This window comes from Meriones unguiculatus, chromosome 7 (genome assembly GCF_030254825.1).
Source record: "Meriones unguiculatus strain TT.TT164.6M chromosome 7, Bangor_MerUng_6.1, whole genome shotgun sequence".
NCBI classification, from domain to species: Eukaryota; Metazoa; Chordata; class Mammalia; order Rodentia; family Muridae; genus Meriones; species Meriones unguiculatus.
The window spans coordinates 16,370,939-16,391,198 of NC_083355.1; the positions used below are offsets into that span (position 1 = coordinate 16,370,939).

The 20,260-nt window shown below is 50.0% G+C and overlaps 1 protein-coding gene across 1 annotated transcript in view; it reads left to right on the forward strand.

The window, feature by feature from the left end:
* The window catches only part of Marchf10 (membrane associated ring-CH-type finger 10), an 83,365-nt gene that overhangs the window by 52,612 nt on the left and 10,493 nt on the right, over positions 1 to 20,260 (forward strand). Inside the window, exons 7-9 of the mRNA XM_021645572.2 lie at positions 3,980 to 5,321; positions 9,249 to 9,418; positions 12,467 to 12,576. Coding sequence (XP_021501247.1) covers positions 3,980 to 5,321; positions 9,249 to 9,418; positions 12,467 to 12,576 — 1,622 coding nt within the window. The remainder of the gene's footprint in view (positions 1 to 3,979; positions 5,322 to 9,248; positions 9,419 to 12,466; positions 12,577 to 20,260) is intronic.

Here is a 20,260-nt window from a genome sequence, read left to right on the forward strand (position 1 = left end):
GGGAGCATGGTGGCAGGCAGGCAGGGGCCGAGAGCTTACATTCTGATCCACACGCAGTCAGCAGCGTCGGGCCTGGAGTGGGCTTTTAAAACATCAGAGCCCAGCCAGGTGGTGGCGGCGCACACCTTTAACCCCAGCACTCCGGAGGCAGAGGCAGGCGGATCACTGAGTTCGAGGCCAGCCTGGTCTACAGAGTGAGCTCCAAGACAGCCAGGGGATAAAGAGAAATCCTGTCTCAACAGCGTCCCCTCCCCAAACCAAAGCCTAACCCTGGTGACGCATCTCTCCAACAAGGCCACACCTCCTAATCCTTCCTAAACAGTTTCACCAACTGAGAACCAAAGATTCAAATATGGAAACCTATGGAGACCATTCTCTTTCGAACCACCACACACCCGGTTTTTAAAAAAATAAGTTTGAAAGCAATCGTGGAAGACATCAGACATCAACCTCTGGCCTCCACAATACACATGCACACTGGTGCATATATGCAACCCCACCCCAAGATATATGTACATACGGGTACACATATATGACCACACGCACACACATCACCCTGCATATACACACATACACAGCACTAAGGGAAAAGTTGGAGACATTATGACATACTCACACGGTGTGCCCTTACACTATAATTATGACAGCATTCTTGAAAACTGACAGCAACAAAGTCTTTAAGGAAAGAAAGTAGACTGTACACTTGTATGTACAGCAATAAGCCACCTTCCCTGTTGTTGTTGTTGTTTTGTTTACAGTGTCTCTACATAAGGGTTACAGAATGGGTTTTGAGGCCTGTGGTAAGCCACAGCACACGTGTTTCCACCTCAGGGTTTTTCATCAACGCCCACACTCTGACGAACAGCACTAGTGCAGGGTGAAGAGAGCCTGGGAGTTCCGGGTTCTCAGCCCGGGAGTCCAGCACCCTAGCAGTGTCCCGCCGAGTTTTGGGTGATGGGAGCCTCGGACCATTTTCTATAGTTCCTGAGTTTTTTACAAGAGTCAGGACCACATTTATACCCAAAGCGGGGGGGGGGGGGGGGGTGGAGGGTAAGGGAAAGGGAGAAAAGAGAAAAAGATGCATTGTTAGAGTCCAGGGCAGGGCTGGTGAAGTTCACAAGGAAACCTGAGACCAAAGGCAGAGCCCTAGGCCAGACAGATGCTTCGAATCTCGCCTCGATGAGCCTAGACCTCCTGGAGGCAGCAGGTTCCCAGCCCACAGCTGGAGCCAAGCAGGGCCTCAGAGAAGCAGCCAGCAGCTACAAGGCCGGCTATGAATAGCACACCAATTTATTCCCAGCCCACAGCTACTGTCTTTGACACACACACACATACACACATGCGCACACGCATGATTACACGCAGCTCTGGTTGGATTTTAAAGGAGGAAGGAGGCTGTGGTGATGAGGCAGAGTGGCGACACATTCCCCGGTGTGTCTGAAGAAGCCCCAGGAGCACAGCAGATAGCGAGATTTCTCCCACCCTAGAGGCCCTTGTCACACCATGACAGCTCAGCAGCCCCTGTGAAATGATCTCAGGGTTCCTGTGCATTTCCAGCATCGTGTGGTTCAGAAGCCGCCCAGCGAGCTCTCTCATCTCTCCCATCAGAAGCCTGAGCTATCTGGGGCTGTTTGCTGCAGGGCATCGCCTTGCCTCACCTTCTTGCAGATAGGTGTGTTCAGAGAGGAGGTGGCTTGGGGACAGCACCGTTTACTAATTTTGGAGGTCCTTCTCAAGTTCAGAATGTGCATGATCAAAAAGAGATCCTTCACCGTGACTCCCTGTCACTTCTTTAAAAAAATAAGGGGAGGGAGGTCAGTTAGAAAAAGGGTTTCATTTGCAATCATGGGGACCCAAGTTCAATCCCAAGAAGATTTGTGGGAAAAACAGACAGAAACAAAACAAAATTAAAACAAAAACAGGTGTGGTGGTGCGTACACACACACACACACACACACACATCAGAATTCAATTGGTTGTTTCCTAGCTAGCACTAGTTCCCCAAATACGGACAACCCAGTGCCCAGTAGGTTGGGCATCCAAGATCTACTCCCCTTCAGACATGGCTGACTGCTCAAAGAGTCCTTGAGTTGTCGGCACATCTCTTGCTGGGGTGGATAAACCCCACGAGGGGCCTAGCAGGATAGCTTAACTGATTTCTGAGGGGCTGGTGTGTAAAGACTACATGTCGCTGAGTGTCCCACGCAGCTGACAGACAAAAGAAGAGGCTTAGAGAGCATTAGGACATTAGCGAGCCGAGCTGCGCCCCCCCCTCCAAGGCACCTCAATTAAAGGTAGCGGGTTGCTCAGCGGATTCGCATTTCCCCCAGCAGAACTGTCCTCAGGAACCCTGGGGGCCCCATGGCATCCTGTCCACTCAACAGGCCAACAGAGTGATAAGGAGGCAGCGCCTCATCAGATCTGGAAAGAGGGACAGAGCAGGGTTGGCCATGTCAGTGGGAAGAAGCAGAATCACAAAGGCACTTTCAGTTTTTGACCCCCACGGGGTGGAAAGCCTTAACCCCACACGTGCCTCCCACGAGCTCCCATTGGTCCTCATTGCCGTGAGGAAATGACAGTTTTTAAGGCCCAGGGTAGTGGTGAAGAGCAAAAGCCCCAGAAGGCCTTGCCTCACAGGCTGATACATCCCTTGCTCAGAAAATGGCCTGGGGCAAGTCATGTGACCCTCCGCTAACCTTGGTACCTGGCCACCGTGAGACCACGGTGTGACCGAAGTACGCATCTTAGCCCTGTGTGAGTTAGCCGGTGTGGTTTGACTAGCCAGTGTGTGAGTGCTTGGCGAAAGACATTATGTGTACAAAGCCAAGCTTTTTAATGTGTGTGTGTTTGCCTGTATGCAGGCGCCTGGGGAGGATGTACATGTGGGGGCGGGGGGCATGGAGGCCAGTGGACACTGTTGGGTGCCACTGTCAGGAACATCACCCACCTCCCTCAAGACACAGGGGTCTCAGTGCCCGGAGCTCACCAGTCAGGCTAGACTGGCTGGTCAGCTGAGCCCCGGGGATCCTCCTGTCCGGGATTACACGAGTGTGCCACCACCTCGGCAACTTTACATGATCCAACCCAAGGCTCCAGCAAGCACTCTGCAGACTGAGCCACCTCCTCACCCCCCAAAGCAAAGTTCTGAGTAAGTGAGCTTGACAGAAAGCCTCACTCACTGGACAATTTACCCGTCCCGTCTCTCTCCATCTCCTCGTACCTTACAATCCAGAGGTAGAGATTCTGTGGCAGCCACAGGTCATTTGCAGAGGCCAATGGCAAAGAAGAGATGATAATTTCTTGGGAGCTTTATAACTTTTATTTACACTAAATAGCAAACTTTATCACAGTCGTTGGGTACCTGGGCACTAGCTTCTGGAGCCTTCTCTTCAGTGTATCAAAATGAAACTGTACTTTTCCCGAGCTTCCGAAAAGCTGTGCGTGGCAGAGGGATGTCACACATATACCTGGGATCAATTTGGGTGAGAAAGGAACAGTGGGCTTTGTGCCAGTCACTCCCACGCTGAATACAGAGCTGCTCAGCCATCCATGGCTGAGCTGGACCAATCAATCTTCCTGAAGACCCTGCAGAGAGAACCTGTGACTTCATGGTTACCCCCTTCTCCTGAACCAGCCTGAGGGCCACAGACATGTGCACTCATGTGAGGGTGTGAGGGCCACAGATGTGAACCCACCCATGTGGGCACTCACAGGTGTGAGGGCCACAGGTGTGAACCCATGCACATGCGGACTCAGGTGTGAGTGCTGTACATCTGAACCTCACAAAGGAGAATTGAGAGGCAGAAAGGGTGAGTTTCTTCCCTGTGCTTCTGGTACCTCCCGCCTTTGGGCTGCACAGATTTTTCTTCTGTCTCCGGGGCCTTTTCATTGTTGTTGCCTTTGGTAGGCTACCATGTTTGGCAGACAGGGCCTTTCTCCCGTGGGTGCTTGTAACAGAATCTGTCCCTTCCCCACACAGATCCGACTGTCCAACAAGAAAGCCTGAAGTGTGCAAATGAGACTAAGCTAAAGAGGCCAGCTCGAGAGAGAAGAAACCTAGCCACACCGTCGCAGCTCGTGAGAATCGCCGGGAAGTCGCTGGAAAGGCAGAAAAAAGGAGAGCCAAGCGCGCGTGTCCCGAACGAGCCCCACACCACCCTCGCACAGACCTTCCAGCCAGGGAGCGGTCCTCAAGCGCTGAGTGAGCCCTTGGGACCGCCACTCCTCCCCACCACAGCGGTAGGGCCAAGAAGGGCACCATTTCGGTTCCACGACGAGGATTTTTACTCCGCGTTATCGCTGACCGGTGAGCACGAGCACTATGACACGGAAGAAGAGACGCACATGGAGGAAGAGCAGCTGCTGGTGGGCATGCGCTCTCCTCCCAGCCAGAAGAGGAGCCGGGTTCTAGGGACGTCGGCCACTCAAAGCAGAAACGCTGAGGAAATTGCTGAAAGCCTCAGAGAAAATTCTCTAAGATGGAGCGAGCCCAATCCTGGGCCTCCAAGGAAAAGCGGCCCCGCGGAGGCGGCAGCAAAGCAAAGGACGAGCCAAGATGCCAGGCGACCTGGGGAGTCGGCGGAGGAGGGCCCCGGCGGAGGCCAGGAGGACGGGAAGAGCCCTGTCCCCGGGGACCCCGACCTGGACGGCGCCATACGAGTGGGCGCCGACGACCAGCCGTGTGACAGTCCGATGGAAGACAGGCCCGCTGCCCACAGTGCCCACAGCCGCGAGAGGGACTGGCAAAACTACCTGAGCGGTTCGAGGAGCTCGTTCGACTGCCTGCTCTCCGGGAGACCCAGCGCCCCGAGGGCGGCCGTGGCGGCGCCCTTCAGCCCGCACGGAGCCGCGCTGCACTCCGCCCTGGTGGACGACCTCCCGGCCGGCCTGGCCGTCGCGCCCCTGCTGGGCCCCAGCTCCGACCTGGAGGAAAGCCTCAGGTTCAACGTCCGCCGGCCGCTCTCCCCCATCCGAAACCGGAACCCGTCGGCCACGGCCGACAGCAGCCGCGGCGACGACCCCCGGGGGGCCGAGGAGGCGGCCTCCACCAGCCAGGCTCAGCGCGCCGAAGACGGAGCCACTCCCCAGAGCGGCGCGGCCCTGGGGGATTCTCCCAGCTCCCCCACGAGAAGACATTTGCAAGGCCGATTCTATATGCCTAGGTCCCTGCAAGAGAACATTCCGTTTACTTTTTTTGCAGTATCTGATCTACAAAGTCAAAGTGATAACGGGGCCCTCGTCAGAGTCTCCGGTGACAAGGACGAGAAGGGGGCCGCAGAAATAAAGGCAGACCCCGAGAAACTCAGGAAATTGCAAGAAAGGTAAGGACCCGTCCTAAGTGTGCACTGCCTCCTGGTCCACCCCACCCCCTGGCCAGAGCTGAGCTAACCACTGCGTTCACTGGAGAAATGTGGGAATTTTAAGTGGCGGCCATATTTTTCCCTGACATGTCAATGAGGTTGCTTGTTTTGAGAAAATCGTCCCAATTTCATCACCCTTAAAAGGTAAACATGTTCAAAGAAGAGTTTAGCAGTCCCACTCAGACTGCTATAACAAGGACAAGGGCTGGCCACATGGCTCAGTGCGTAAAGGCACCAGTCTTAGGAGCTGAGTTCGATCCCCCAGGACCACCCACGCCGCTGTAGAAAGAGAGACCCGACTCTCCTCAGTTGCCCTTTGACCTCCACATTTACACTGTCAAATACACAGAGGTGGTGAGAGGTAAGAAGGAATTTTTTAAATAAATAAATATATATAAGGAAAAAAGAAAAAAAGAAAGGCAAATTTCCAGGCACACAAGGATGCCTGGTGACACAGGGCTCTCTCCTCTCCCTAGCAATTAGTTGGGCTTTTTTTTTTTTCCTGAAAAGGTTGCTAACTCCCCAGAGAAGGAACCATTCAGCTCTTGAAGTTCACAGCTCTCCCTCTGGAGATTTACTGCAAATCCAACCAACAGTTCTAGAATTTAGACCTTCCAAACAGTTTCCATAGTTACCCCGGTCCTCTGAAGGGCGGGGTGGCCTCCATGTTAAGTGCACGAGAGAGGAAAAGGAGATCCTTTCTTGATTTGCCCTTTTCTTTGAGCTTTCCTTCCTCCTGAGGTGGGTTTGGGATATTTCACAGCTATGAAACCAGATACTTTCAAAGCCTTCATTAAACACTGTCAGAATTCGACCATCTCTTTTATGATAGGTGTTTACTGTGCCCAAACCTTGGCTTAAGGATCTGGGAACTGATTCCTGGAGCACGAGCCCGTTTGTACCTGTTAGTGTGGCTCCTGGAGACCATTAATTACCCTATTGATGTCCCTTTGCAAGCAGGAAAACTTCACCACAATGAAATAAAGATGGAAAAAGATGGGGAAGATAAAACAGACTGCTTTCACACTCCTCTTTCGTATGTGTGTGTGCATGCGTGTGTGCAACCGTGCCTCTTTGTGAGTGTGTGGATGACCACACAGAGGCCCGGGCTTGACGTCAGGTAAAGTCTTCAGTCACTCTCCACTTTATTTGCTGAGGCAGGTTCTCGCGCTGAACCAGAGCCCTCCAGTTGCAGCTAGTACGCTAGCCACAGCTTTCCCCCAGAACCCCCCTCTCTGCCCCTCAAGTTCTGGGGTCACAGGTGTCTCCACACCTGCCCTGCTAAGAGCTTTCTAGCTGCCAGTGTCTTTTCATAGTTAAACAGACTACAAGAAGACCGTCCATGGTTAAGGCCAAGAGACCTAACACCCACCCATCGCCAGCAATCCCCAAATGAAGATTCAGACATACTTGTCTGGACTCCAGAGTGATGTCTTTGGACTCAAAATAGTCTCTTTTAAAATGCAAGTGCGTCTAAACACTGTGCCTCTACATTAAACAGCTATCGCTCAGGGAGCATTTGTCTTAACACACGCTCTCTTTTTCTGTATACAACACATCTTAATATTAATCATTTCAAAAATGTCCATTTTAGGGACTGTTCATAAATGAAAACTTGTGAGAGAGCATCTCACCATACAGTCCTGGCTGGCCTGGAACCCACCCTGTAAGATCAGGCTGATCTCAAACTCTTCCCAAATACTGGGCATTTGTGGGGGAGGGGTTCCCCTTGTGAAGGGGTAGTTGACCTGAGACTGTGCCTGCTGGTCCACAAAGATGCCTGCGTCATGCGTCCTGTGCCCCACAGACGCAGAGCATACCCTTCACATCGGTGGGAGGGGTCTGTTCTTCTGCATTGGCCTCGTCTGCCTTTCCCTGACCTGGCGTCCTAGCATCCTGATGTCTGCCGCAGCCTTCCTCCCACGTTCCTTAGAGAGTTCTTGACCACACGCTGAAGAGTGTGCTTTACACGCTGAAGAGTGTGCTTGCTGGGGGCTCTATCACACTGAACCTATGTGCTGCTCCAGCAGTGCTGACAACTGTGAAATGCCGAGTCTTGATTTGCATGGCGTCCCTCTCCTCTAGTGTCTTTATGCTCTTCTATCATTTTCTTTACAAAGGCCCTTTGCTTCATCTCTACTTCTTTCATTTGCTGCTGTTTGCTATTGAAATGATATTTTCAATCCTAACTCTTTGTGGCTCGTGTATAGAAAGGCAATTTAGTATAATTTTTATTTTCTCTGTGTCTTGTTAAACTCAGTACTTTGTCTGGAGATTGTTTGGGTTTCCTGTGTCGAAAATATAGTTTTGGCTGTGAATAACATTTCCATTGCTCTCATTTCAAACCCTGTATTTTTAATGTTGTTTTAAATCTTGGAGTTTTGTATCAATTTTTAAAGGATGGCTGGTTTTGTATTAAATGTTTATTGCCTTTTGATGAGTCTCCTTTCGGGGCATAATCCTACTTGCTTTACCTGGAGTAGCTTCCAGAAACACACACCTGAGATCAAAGGGAACACACATGCCCAAGTTTCATATGTGCACTGGAAGATTGCTTCGTAAGTAGTGTCTAGGTGCTGGGGAGACGGCTCGGTCGGTACAGTGCTTGCTGCTGTCCTATAAGGTCTGAGGTTGGGTCCCAGCCTCCATGTAGAACTCCAGGCAGGGACAGGAGACTCCCTGGGACCTGCTGGCCAGCCAGGCTAGCCAGTCGGTAAGCTCCAGGTTCAGGGAGAGACTCTGCTTAAAAAATGAAGGTGAAGCCAGGTACGGGGGGATGGGGGGAGCACACCTATAATCCCAGCACTCAGGGAGGCAGAGGCAGGCAGATTTCTGTGAGTTCCAAGGCCCACCTGGGCTATAAAATGAGTCCAGGACAGCCAAGGCTACACAGAGAAACCCTGTCTCATGGAATAGCACAGCATGGTGGCAGATGCATCTAATCCCAGCACTCAGGAGATAGACACAGGCCAATACCTGTGAGGGTGAGACCCAACTTGGTTTATGGAGCGAGTTCCAGGCCAGCCAAGCTATGCAGTGAGACCCTATCTCAGAAAAATAATAATGATAATAATAACAATGTATAAAACAATGAAGGAAGATACCCAATATCAATCTCTGGCCTCCACACACATATGCACACATGTGCACACTTGTGTGATGGATGGGCATGTGCGCACACACACACATAAACACACAGAAAATTTAAAGTTGCCTTCAATGGAACCCTGGGATATCATTCCTTACAGCTTTTGCATTTGCTGCCATGCAAGGACCATTCAAGTGTTCATAATTATTTTCTTCTAGTATTTTTGTATTCTTATTTCATACAGCACAGAGACTAACGATATGGGCTATTTTGTTCTTGTTCTGGTTTGCATTTCTGAACATAATTCAAAAGCTTCAGAGGCCAGCTTTGAACACAGGAGCTCTAATTATGACTCCAGCGAGCTTACCAGCTTACCCAGCCTGGTTCCTCAAGGAGGCAAAGGCAGAGAGAAGCGCCTTTGCCACAGGCCTAATCCCTCACTCCCTTCCCTTCCCCCCTTCACCGGTACTGATGGAAGGTGAAGCCATGACCTCCTGCATGCTAGACAAACCTTTAACCACTGAGTTACCTGCCCCATGTCACTCCTTACACTGGTGGCGCTGGTTCCTCCCACTGAGCTCACACGTATCTGTGACTGCATAGGAGCCTCGTACAAGAATGCTGCATCAAGGATCAATAACTCCATCGAACGGAAGTCTTCGGAGGGTGGGAAGGGGCGGTAGGCGAGCCCGAGGAGCCCGGGCAGGCAAGGCACCGGGGAGTGCTCCTTCTGGGAAATGGTATGTGTAGAAATAGCAAATGTGGGGACTCCTGGTCACGAGGCCTTGTTTTCTGTTTAGTCTCCTGGAGGAGGACTCGGAGGAGGAGGAGGGAGACTTGTGCCGCATCTGTCAGATAGCCGGGGGTTCCCCGAGCAACCCCCTCCTGGAGCCTTGCGGCTGTGTGGGAAGCCTGCAGTTTGTTCACCAAGAGTGCCTGAAAAAGTGGCTGAAAGTGAAAATAACATCAGGTAGGTGGGGAAGGGAGGGAAGCAAGCGTGCGCGGCATATAATTAACCCGAGATGCCACAGTGTGGGCTCGGGAGCCTTGTCAACAGCTCACTGTCAGGGAAACTCAGCCAAGCCCGGGGGTTCTTGCTTATAAGTGACGTGACGGGAGGGTAACTGAATGTGGTGTGTGTGTGTGTGTTTAAATCTGAAGGAATCTTGGAAACAAATTCTCCTGCTTAAGGCCTGCACAAAGTTTACCTCCTGGGAGAAGTGGGAAAGACGTGGGTTGCCAGCAAGCATCCGTTAGCCCCGTCCAGTCAGCAACTAGTCCACCACGAGAGACCCCCACAAACACACACAGACGTCTGCTTCATTTGGGTGGGGAGGGGTGTCAGCCAGGGGCTGTGGAGATGACCCGGTGGTTGGGAGCACTGGATGCTCTTGCAGAGGACCCAGGCAGGTCCAGTTCCCAGTACCCACATCAGTTACCTTACAGCTACCTGTAATCCAGCTCCAGGGAACCTACCGTCCCCCTTCTGGCCCTGTAGGTACACACACACACACACACGTACACACGTGTGCGTACACATTCTCATGAATAAAAACCACTTTAAAAATAGAGCACAAGCAATTCTGCCTTTTGCCAGAGGGTTAAGAAGAGCGTCGCTCTGATTTTCTAGGTCTCTATTAAAGAGCTTCCTGCATGTGGCAGCTTTGTCAGACTGATCTCATAGCTGGGCGTGAAGCCCCTTCTCAGTGCCCCCAGGAAGTGATAAGTTAAATGCAGACACATGGGAGGTTGGCTGGAGTGTTCCTGGTGGACAGCGGGCTTCTTTGCCGTTTATAATGAGGGAGGAGCCAGAGCATCCCGGCTGGGGGGAGGATAGTTGAAAGGGGTTCCATCATGGTGGTCGAGTAGAAAATGGCCACTCTGTCTTTCCGGCCGAGCCCCCTGGGATCGGTGTTCCTCAGCCAGGCCCTGCTTCTCTCCTCTTCCATAGCCTTATCTGTCCCTAGACTGATAGCAGGTCAGGAGCTTCCCCCTCCCGCACAGTGGTAGCTGTCTGCCTTCACCACATCATGGGGTAATCATATTAACGGAGGCTCTCCCTCCATGACTGCATCTTCCCTTCCACAAGACATAGAGACTCCGTCCTCAAATGCTTAACTCCACATCCACAAGCAAAGAACTCACTCCAGACCGGGGGAGGGGACTTTCGGGGGGTAGACTTTGATTACTGATGACTCCGCCACTACTGTGGCTGCTCCTTCCCTGGGAGATGCAAATACTGCATCTCTTCATCAAGTCCCAAGGACAAACCAAAGTGTGATTCCATTAAAGTTTAACCCGGAGAGGAGGTGAGTTTATTGGGCTGACCCCAGCATGAATGAGGGGTTACTGGCAGGATTGTGACACCAAAGCAGCTGCACTGGAAAGTCTTCACCTCTGGGAAACAGAAGCCCTCTTTGACTCACCTCCCCAAACCTGTATATGCTAGGATCTTTCTAGATCCTCGAGCCACAGAACTGCCTGCAAGTGGCTGGGAGGAGTGGCTGGGAACTCAGTGAGGGTCCAGGGACTCTTCCCCACGCAGAACGCAGGCCCTCTCTGTCATGAAGGACTCTGGCCGGCAGGCACAGCTGATCTGGTGACCATGTGGCTGTGTCACTTAGAGGACAGCATTCTACAGCAGCCAAGCAAAGGCTTTCTCTTACTAGAAATTCAAGCCAATTAAACATTTAGCACAGGCCAAAAAGAAAAGAAAAAGCAAGTTAAATATGATACTTTCTTGGAGCTTGATTCTGTTCAGCAGGATTAGAATGGAAGGCACACAGGATGTCCAGTCAGTCACCAAACTCCTTGCTGATGATGCAGATTGGAGGTGGAAAGAGAGGAAAGAGAGAAAGAAAGGAAAGAAAGAAAGAAAGAAAGAGAGAGAGAGAGAGAGAGAGAGAGAGAGAAAGGAAAGAAAAGAAAGAAGAAAGAAAATGAAAGAAGGAAGGAAGAAAGAAAGAAAAAGAAGGAAGGAAGGAAGGAAGGAAAGAAAGAAGGAAGGAAAGAAGGAAAGAAAAAGAAGAAAGAAATACAAGCAAGACAAAATGCAGAAAGGGGAGATGGACTTTCCACTCCTACCTTTAAACAGTCTCTTTGATTTATTATTTTTTATATCCACAGTAGAAACCTAGACCTGGGGTATAAGCTTGCAAAGCCCTGATCACTAAATAGGTGCAGGTGACTGATATGTCTCCTAGGAAGAAGCGCTAACTAAATGTTGCAGCTGTAGCGGGGAGGACAGTGCGGCACTTCTGTTTCCACAGGACAGCCATGGTTCTGCCGCCTCTGCTTCTGCTTTGGGGAAGCAGAGCAAGTGCCGGTCACGTTTTCACAAGAACTTCAGTGCAGGGAGCCTTCTCCTACTTCTTTTCCCAAATGAGCCTGACCTCAGGCTTCTGCTGGCCCCAGATACTGCTGTATTAGAATCCATGTCTGGGCCCTTGCTCCCTTTCCTGGGGGTTGGGGGGGAAGGTATATCCGGTAGCCAAAGCCGCTGGCTGAGGACAGGGTCTGCTGTGGGTCTGGTATTAATTTCTTTGTTGCAAGCTATGTTAGGACTGCAGGGGTGAGGAAGACTGAAGTCCAACAGTCAGTCACTCCTCTTGCAAAGGTGTATGCTAGAGCGGATTCGCTTCCGCGCAGCAATTCCAGTTTTATGAACCATTATGTTTATATATTTAGACAGAAACAAGACCTGTTATTTAGACATCATGGAGATTTCACCTGCCTGAAGCTCAAATAATACATGACCACAAAGGGAAAAAGATGTTCAGAGCTCAGAGTCAAGGTCATTTTCTCCAGAAGATGACTGACTTCAAATGAAAACCACTGAAGCTTGCAGTTCATCACACACACAAGTTCAGTCTCAAAATAGCACCTGTCCAAAGTGCTGGCACAAACAGACTCGAGGGTGCATGTAGCATAAAAGTGTGTGTGTGCATATGTGTGTGCGTGCGTCTTAAGAGAACTTCCGATCTACTCTCTTACATACGGTTCTTCCTCTTAATTCCAGGAGCAGATCTAGGCACGGTAAAGACCTGTGAGATGTGTAAGCAGGGCCTACTGGTCGACTTGGATGACTTCAACATGACTGAATTCTACCACAAGCACCAGCAATCCCGGGTAAGTCACGTCACTGCCACTTTCTCCTTAGTCTAGAGTAGGCAGAGGAGCTAGAGAGATGGCTCAGACTTGCTGCTCTTCAAGAGGATCTGGGTTTGGGTCCCAGCACCCCACATGGTGGTTCACCACTGTCTGCAACTCCAGTTCCAGGGATCCAATGGCATGTGAGGGCACCAGGCATACATACATGCAGGCACGTATTCATACACATAAAATAAATAAATCTTTACTAAATAAGTAAAGTAGGTTAGTAGTCTGAGCAGAAAGCAACTTGATCTCCCCAAGTCTACAGATTTAAAAAAAAAAAAAAAAAAAACAAAACCAAGTGTGTTAGGGATCCAAGTCCATTTGGCTCACCTCCTCGAGAAGGTATGCCACCAAATTGGAACACTGCAGAACTGAGGAGTCTCAGCCATCCTGGGTTGACATCCACCTGCTATGAGGGAGAAAACGGGGAAGCTGGAGTGGCCGATGGAACCCATAGAAACAGCAAGAAAATCTGGGCAAGTCCCATGTCCAGATCTGCTGAATAACTTAACTATGACTGAAAATAAACTCAAGGTCTTGGAGGAAATGGTCCCCAAGTTAAATATCAAGTAACCTGAGTAAGGAGGACCAGCGTTACCTCAGGCTAATAAGCATGAAGTAAATGCTTACTGTGTGCTTTTTTAACACCCGGGGAGCTGGGGAATGGGATAAGTGGAGAAAAGCCTCCTGGGACATTTGGATTACATTGCTGAGAATGTGAAAAAGTTAATTAACCTCAGGTGGGAAGGTGATTTATGCCCAAGGCAAAAGTTAATCACTTAATTCTCAGGCAAACAATCTCTTATTTAGAACTACGCTCTCCAATAGAAGAGCAACAAGCCTCACGTGGCTAACGAGAAGGTGGGTAGTTCTAATCGATGCATGTTGTATATGATAAATCAAACACTTGATGCAAAAAAAAAAGTAAAATACCACATAATATTGTATTAAATTTATCCTTCCTGGCCTGGCTAGTTTTTATATCAACTTGACACAAGCTGGAGTCAACTGAAAGGGAGGGAGCCTCAACTGAGTAAATGTCTCCATAAGATCCAGCTGGAGGACATTTTCTTAATCAGTGATTGATGGGGGAGTGCCCAGCCCATGGTGGGCAGTGCCGCCCCTGGGCTGGTGGTCCTGGGTTCTATAAAAAAGCAGGCTGAGCAAGCCATGAGGAGCAAGCCAGTAAGCAGCACCCCTCCATGGCCTCTGCATCAGCTCCTGCCTCCAGGCTCCTGACCTGTTTCAGTTCCCTGTCCTAACTTCCTTCTGTGATGAACAAGGAATGGAAATGTCAGCAAAATAAACCTTTCCTCCTCAGCTTGCCTCTTGGTCATGGTGTTCCGTCGAAGCGATAGAAACCCTAGGACACTTCCTTCATCCATATAGTTCAATACTGCAACAAAATGCATGAATCTGGACAACTTTATTAAGAAAACAGGTTTAGGGGTACAGGGGCAGTGGCTGTCCATGCTGAGCACACACAAACACACACAGAGAAAGATTATTACATAGATTATGTTCTTAGGTTCAAGGGCCCGTATCTGATGATAGTCTGCTTGCTGGCAGATTTCCTGAAGCAGAACATGGCATCTCAAGATAAGGCATCTCATGAATCGGGACAGGTAGTGTGTGCACATGAGTGCATGCTCTGATCGTGCTGCTACTTCCTCCTCCTCCTCCTCCTTCTCCTCCTCCTCCTCCTCCTTCTTCCTTCTTCCTTCCTCCTTCTTCCTTCTTCTTCCTTCTTTCTTCTTTCTTCTTCCTCGTCCACCAGGACACAGTCATGGTTCTTCATCTTGATGCCTTACCTAAACCTCTTTCTTCCCAAAGACCCTTTAAGCAATAGGGTTAAATTAGTTTCCCAGCTTTTTGTGGATTTTCAAGTTATTAGTGTTTTTACTGAGCATAAGAAATAAATTGGAGGTAGAAAGACTGCTCAGTGGCTAAGAGCACTGGCTTCTCTTGCAGAGAACCCAGGTTCAATTCCCAGCACCCACATGGCAGCTCCCAATCATCTGTCACTTCATTTCCAGGGGATCTGATGCCCTCTTCTGCCTCTGCAGATACCTGGCATGCATGGGGCGCACGGACAGGCAAACGCTCATCCACAAAATAAGTAAATAATTTTCAGAAGAAACAATGGGTTCTATTATGACATTTTCATACATGCCTGACTGTACTTTGGTCATATTCACACAGAGCTTTGTAGGAATGAATCCCAGAGGTCTTTGTGCTTGTGATGAGGCTTGTTCCCTCAAGGGAAGGAATGTAGCACCTGATAACCACTAAGATGGCTGGAGCAGACACGCTTTCTACCCGCTGTCTGTGCTATCTGTGTGGCTAGAGGCCTGTACTGTAAGCTTCTTTTTCTCAGTCTATAGATCTATCTTTATGGACTTCACAGAGAGTTTTAACATAGTCGCATTTGATCTGTATTTCACTTGCTTTGTCCCTCAAGGAGATTTGTGTCTGCTTTGTTGTGTACGAACTATTGAGTTAATTATCACCTGAAAACTTTTCACCGTATTTCACTGTGCTTAAAAAAAAAAATGCCTAAATAAACCACTCGGGGCTAGAAGTTTGAACCAACCATGGCTACGAGGTCCTGTTGAGCTGATGGTGTTTTGCCTGCCTCCCTAGGCTCATCAGGCTCGACAGGCTCATCCCTCTGCTGGCCATGAAGGTAGCAGGGACACCTGAGTACCCTGGCCTGTCCTTTCCTCCCTCACCCCTCACTCATCCTGTCCTCTCCCCACCGTCACACAGTGGGCGTGTTAGTCAGCTTCCATCCCTACAACGAAATACCTAAGGCTTCATTTTGGTGTCCTGGCTATGAGGCTGCAGTCTAAGGCTGCGTAGCCCCATTACTTTGGGCCTCTGGTGAGAGCAGCTGTCCAGAAGTGGAGAGGAGCAAACCAATCACCTGTGGAGCCAAGAAGCGGATGGAGAAAGAGGAAGGGACTGGTTGGCACTCAGCATTGTCCTTCAAGAGCACGAACGCCTAAGGACGTCCCCTCGGACCCTCCCTACAGGCTCCACCACCTCCCAACAGTGAGGCCTTGGGGACCAAACCTCTAGCGTGCACCACAGCAAGGGATATCCGGTTTCACAGAAGAGCTTGGGGAGCTCTGCATGTCCAGAGGACCCAGGTTCGGGGCCCAGCGCCCACATGGTGGCCCCCCACTGTGTGCAACTGCAGCTCTAGTGGATCAGACTCACCCGTCAGGCCACCGTGGGCCTGTCCCATATGAACTGAATGTCTGTCCCATATGAACCGAATGCACACACGTAGGCAAAACACTCATACATGTAAATCAATCTAAAAAACCTTTTTTCTTTTTTTAAAGATTTATTTATTTATTATATATACAGTGTTCTGTACTGCATGTACCCCTACCTGCAGGCCAGAAGAAGGCACCAGATCTCATTATAGAAGGTTGTGAGTCACCATGTCGTTGCAGGGAATTGAACTCAGGACCTCTGGAAGAGCAGCCAGTGCTCTTAACCTCTGAGCCATCTCTCTAGGACCCCTTAAAAAAAAATCTTTTCAAAACAAAGACCTGTACCAATGCTCAGGAACCATGTGAGAGTGGAATGAAGTACTGAAAAATCCTACCAGTCTAGGAACCTGTACCCTGTAAAGTTTTCTTCAAAACAGGAAGCAAAATGGAGACTTTGTTAAAGAACTAATACCAAAAACTAAAACCCATACCCTGGGGCCGGCAAGATGGCTCAGTGGGTGAAGGCGCTTGCAGCACAAGGATGACAGCATGAGTTCAATCCCCAGGACCCAGTCGGTGGAAGGAGAGACCTAGCTTCCAAAAGCTGTCTCTGCCCTCATCCTGTGCACCTCGGCACACACTCCAGGGAGTAATAAATATATAAATAAATGTCACATTGATAATTTTGAATTATGAAACCCCCAGGCAGCTTAACAGCCTTTCCGAGAACACTGGACTGGCCCGTGAGGACCCTTCCTACCATCAGGCCTCTGTGCGTAACAGGCTCTGCCACTGAGGCCTGCACAAGTACACTGAAGACTGGTCACAGAGTGAAATCGCCTAGCAACACATTCCCCAGAAGGTGTCCCTGAGCTTAAGCAAAATATAGCTATAATTATACACCGAAATGATGTTTTAGATATAGTGCGTTAATAAAAATACCTTGTTCATATTAATTTCACTGGTTCCTTTTTGAAACTTCTCACATGGTTGCTATAATTTTTCAAATTGCATGTGTGGTTTGCCTTTGTGCCTCGGTGAGTGTCGTAATGCATGGTTCTGGTCTAGAGGCAGTCACTAATATTTGTTATTATAAAATAAACAGTCAATAAATATTTGTCACATGAATTTAGCCCAGCATTACCATTATAACTTAAACCTACCTTCCTTTATAACATGACCCAAAAAATTAATGACCACAATTGCAAAGCACATAATTTTAAAATTGTTAAATCATTGTTAACCCAAATGTCTCCCTTACAGGGAACTCATTTTGACTCTTAATGTATTAGCCTATATCCAAACCTTTTTCTGCAAACATTTTGACAGCTGCATAGCAAGCTTGAGAGCAGCAAGGGCTACACAGACTCTCTCTCACAAAAACAACAACAACAACAAAATCAAACAAATCCCCTGTGGTTTACCGCCACGGATGAGAGCTTGCAAACTTCAGTTTTTTTTCCTGCCCAAGCGCTGATGACCAGGTGTAACCCTAGAAGTTCCATTGGTCTGGGATGGGGACAGGTGTCACTTTTCAGTTGTAGAAAAATATCCACACTATAAAGGGTTAGCAATCAAAGCTTTTATTGAGAACCTACTGCATGTCCCACACATACAGAGCACCAACATAACTGCCTTGTAATGAAGAACATAAGTGACCTGGAAGGGGCAGAGCCAGGGCTGGGGAAAAGCTGCCATTTTCTAGTCGGTTCACCTGTGTGTACGTTTGCTGAGCACACACTAATCCCCAGGCACCCGGCCAGACACCAGGAGGCCAGGTGCAAAAGGGTTGCCCACAGACCTCAGGCACCGTGTCCACGAAATCCCACCTTTGGTTCTTGCCTTCCTGCAGGATGTATTTGTTTTGCAAAATATCAAGGCCACCTGTGTCAGCTCAATTTACATAATGCCTGCAGGAAACAGGCGGAACAGAGGTTACCTGTCCCCTTTTATGAATTGGAATCACCCTGGCACTGCACAGCTAAAACTGTTTACCTAAAGTCATGGTGTCGGAGGGCTCTGGGCTGCCCGTCTTCCCCGAAAGCACTTAAGGAAGCATTGTCTCCCAGGCATGCATCCCTGCCATGTTTGTCCTGGAACACCAGAGGGTCTTAGTGGCCTCTGGGAGTCATTTCTCTAGACACAGGCCTGACCTTGCTTCATCTCAGCCGAGGACAGATGTCCTTGGACACGAGCAAGCACCCGATCACCTTTAGACCCTGGGCTTCTCTGCAACACTGAGCTATGAGCCTCCGCCGTGTGGAACTAGATACTGACACTTTACACCAGGGCGAATCTCTTGACCGACATGACGATTTAAGGAAGGACAGGCTGGGTAGTCCATCTGGTCAAGATGCTTGTCTCTCAAACCCAGCTACCTCAGCTCCACCCCAGAACCACGCAAAGATGGAAGGACAGAAGTGACTTCGCAGAGATTTCCTCTGACCTCTACATGCATGCCAGGACACGTGCATGCATGTGCATGCGCACACACACACACACACACACACACACACACACATCGCGCACACACATGTAATAAGCTCATTTTAAAGAAACCAAAAGATAGGAGCTATGGCAAAAAGGGTATGGCTGGTAGGCAGAGAAGCTTGCAGAGCTCCTGACCTCGGTGCCCCATGCCTTCGTGTCCTAGTGTGCCCGACTGCAGGCTGGTGACAAAGGGGACTCCACCTGAGAGCAGAGTGGGATGTGAGTGGGTCATAGAGAGGAGTGGGTCAAGGGAGGCATCAGTAAAAACGCTACAAAATGTAGCTCCCGGGACCCCACTGAACAAACCGTTGCAGTGGACAGAAGGGTGACTCCGGGTCGCGCGCCAACTGGCCTCCCTGACTGGCCAGCAGACCCCATGTCAGCAGCTCACTGTGCAAAGGATATTTATGGCTCCCTCCCATGGAACATAGAAGAGGCCAATCTACCAGAAGCAACTTTTCAAACGACCTGCAGAAAACATTAGTTGGTATTTTCCCATCTGCACGCCCCGGGCCTCATCCAGCCACCAACAGGAAAGGATTGTCCTGAAAGCTTTGACAAATCGGACCATTCCAAGCCATTTCCTAGCTGGTTGCTTTGCCATTTTGTACCACAGAGCCTGCTCAAAACAACAACAACAACAAAGAGAGAAACCCCATTTGGCAGAGAGAGGGGTAAGGTGTAGCTGGAGTACAGGAGCTCCAAGGCACACTAGGAAGGCTTCCTGGCAGAGATGGCTTTGGAGATAGTCCTGAGATGAAGGCAGTGAGCACCCTCGTGTTGGGGTGGGGACGGGAGATGCAAGGAGGTGGATAAACAGAAGATGTGAATAAAAAAAAAAAGCAAGATGCCTCTTTTGGGTAGAGGTCAGAATAGCACGAGCACACCCACAATCAGAGGCTAAAAATAGGCGTCGTATTCTGGACAATGAGTTTCAGCCTTGAAAGACAGACAGCACGGAGGCCTTGCACAGCGACCTTGAGGCCACTTGCCACACCAAGAACCGGAGATGGCCAGCTACCCAAGGAAGGGCACGTCGATCCCTGCTCAGCTTCTGAGCCTTTCCGGGCAGCCACTTGGCCCTGGGAGACTTGGGTTCTGCGCCAGCTTCCTGCGCTGCCCTCGACCAGCCGGGAACGGGCGCTGCAGGAAGATGAGCTGCCCGGGGTGGACGCCCTGACAAGCCTGTGTTTTGTTAACCTGGGGCCACTGTCAACAGTGCTGACCCTTCCCGGGGGTGCTGCAAAGGGTCCCGACCTCCGCAGAGGAGTTTTGCCCGCAGGGCCTGGGTGGCTCCCTGAGCGCAGGCCGACCCCTCCTGGAACACCGCCGCCCATGGGACTTGGTGGGGGAGTAGATGGGACTGGTGGGGTCCTGTCCCCCTCCTCCCCTTGCAGAGGGGAGTCTTTACTAGTGCTCCTGGGAGGGATGAGTCAGGAAGGGCCCTGCAGCACAACCAAAGAACTGAAGACACAGGGCCCGGATGTTCGGCCCTCCCATCACAGCCCCTGCTCCAGGTAACAGGAAGAAGAAAACAGCCCACTTGCCGACAAGCAGCAGAAGCATTTGTAAGCACGAAATATGGACTACAAAATAGAGACCAGTGTTTAAGAGCCAGAGAGTAAATTCCCAGGACAAACGAGGCTCGCCAGGAAGGCTCCCACAGGAAGGCTCTGAAAACTAAAAGTAACAGAGAAAGTGGTTGAAGAGCAATATTCAACGTATATGCATGGAAACAACAGACCAAAGAAAGGCTGAGCAAAAGCCCTGAGATTCCCAGCACCGGCTGAGACCCTAGTTAGTTACCTAGTTAGTCTCTAGGGAGGAAAATAGAGCTAGACAAGCTGGAGGAAGAGGGCTTGGGTGAGGTGAGACCCTGGATAAGTCCATGAAGAACTGAGGTCTGGAACCTGTTCTCCAGGCAAATGAGCATCTAGGAAAAG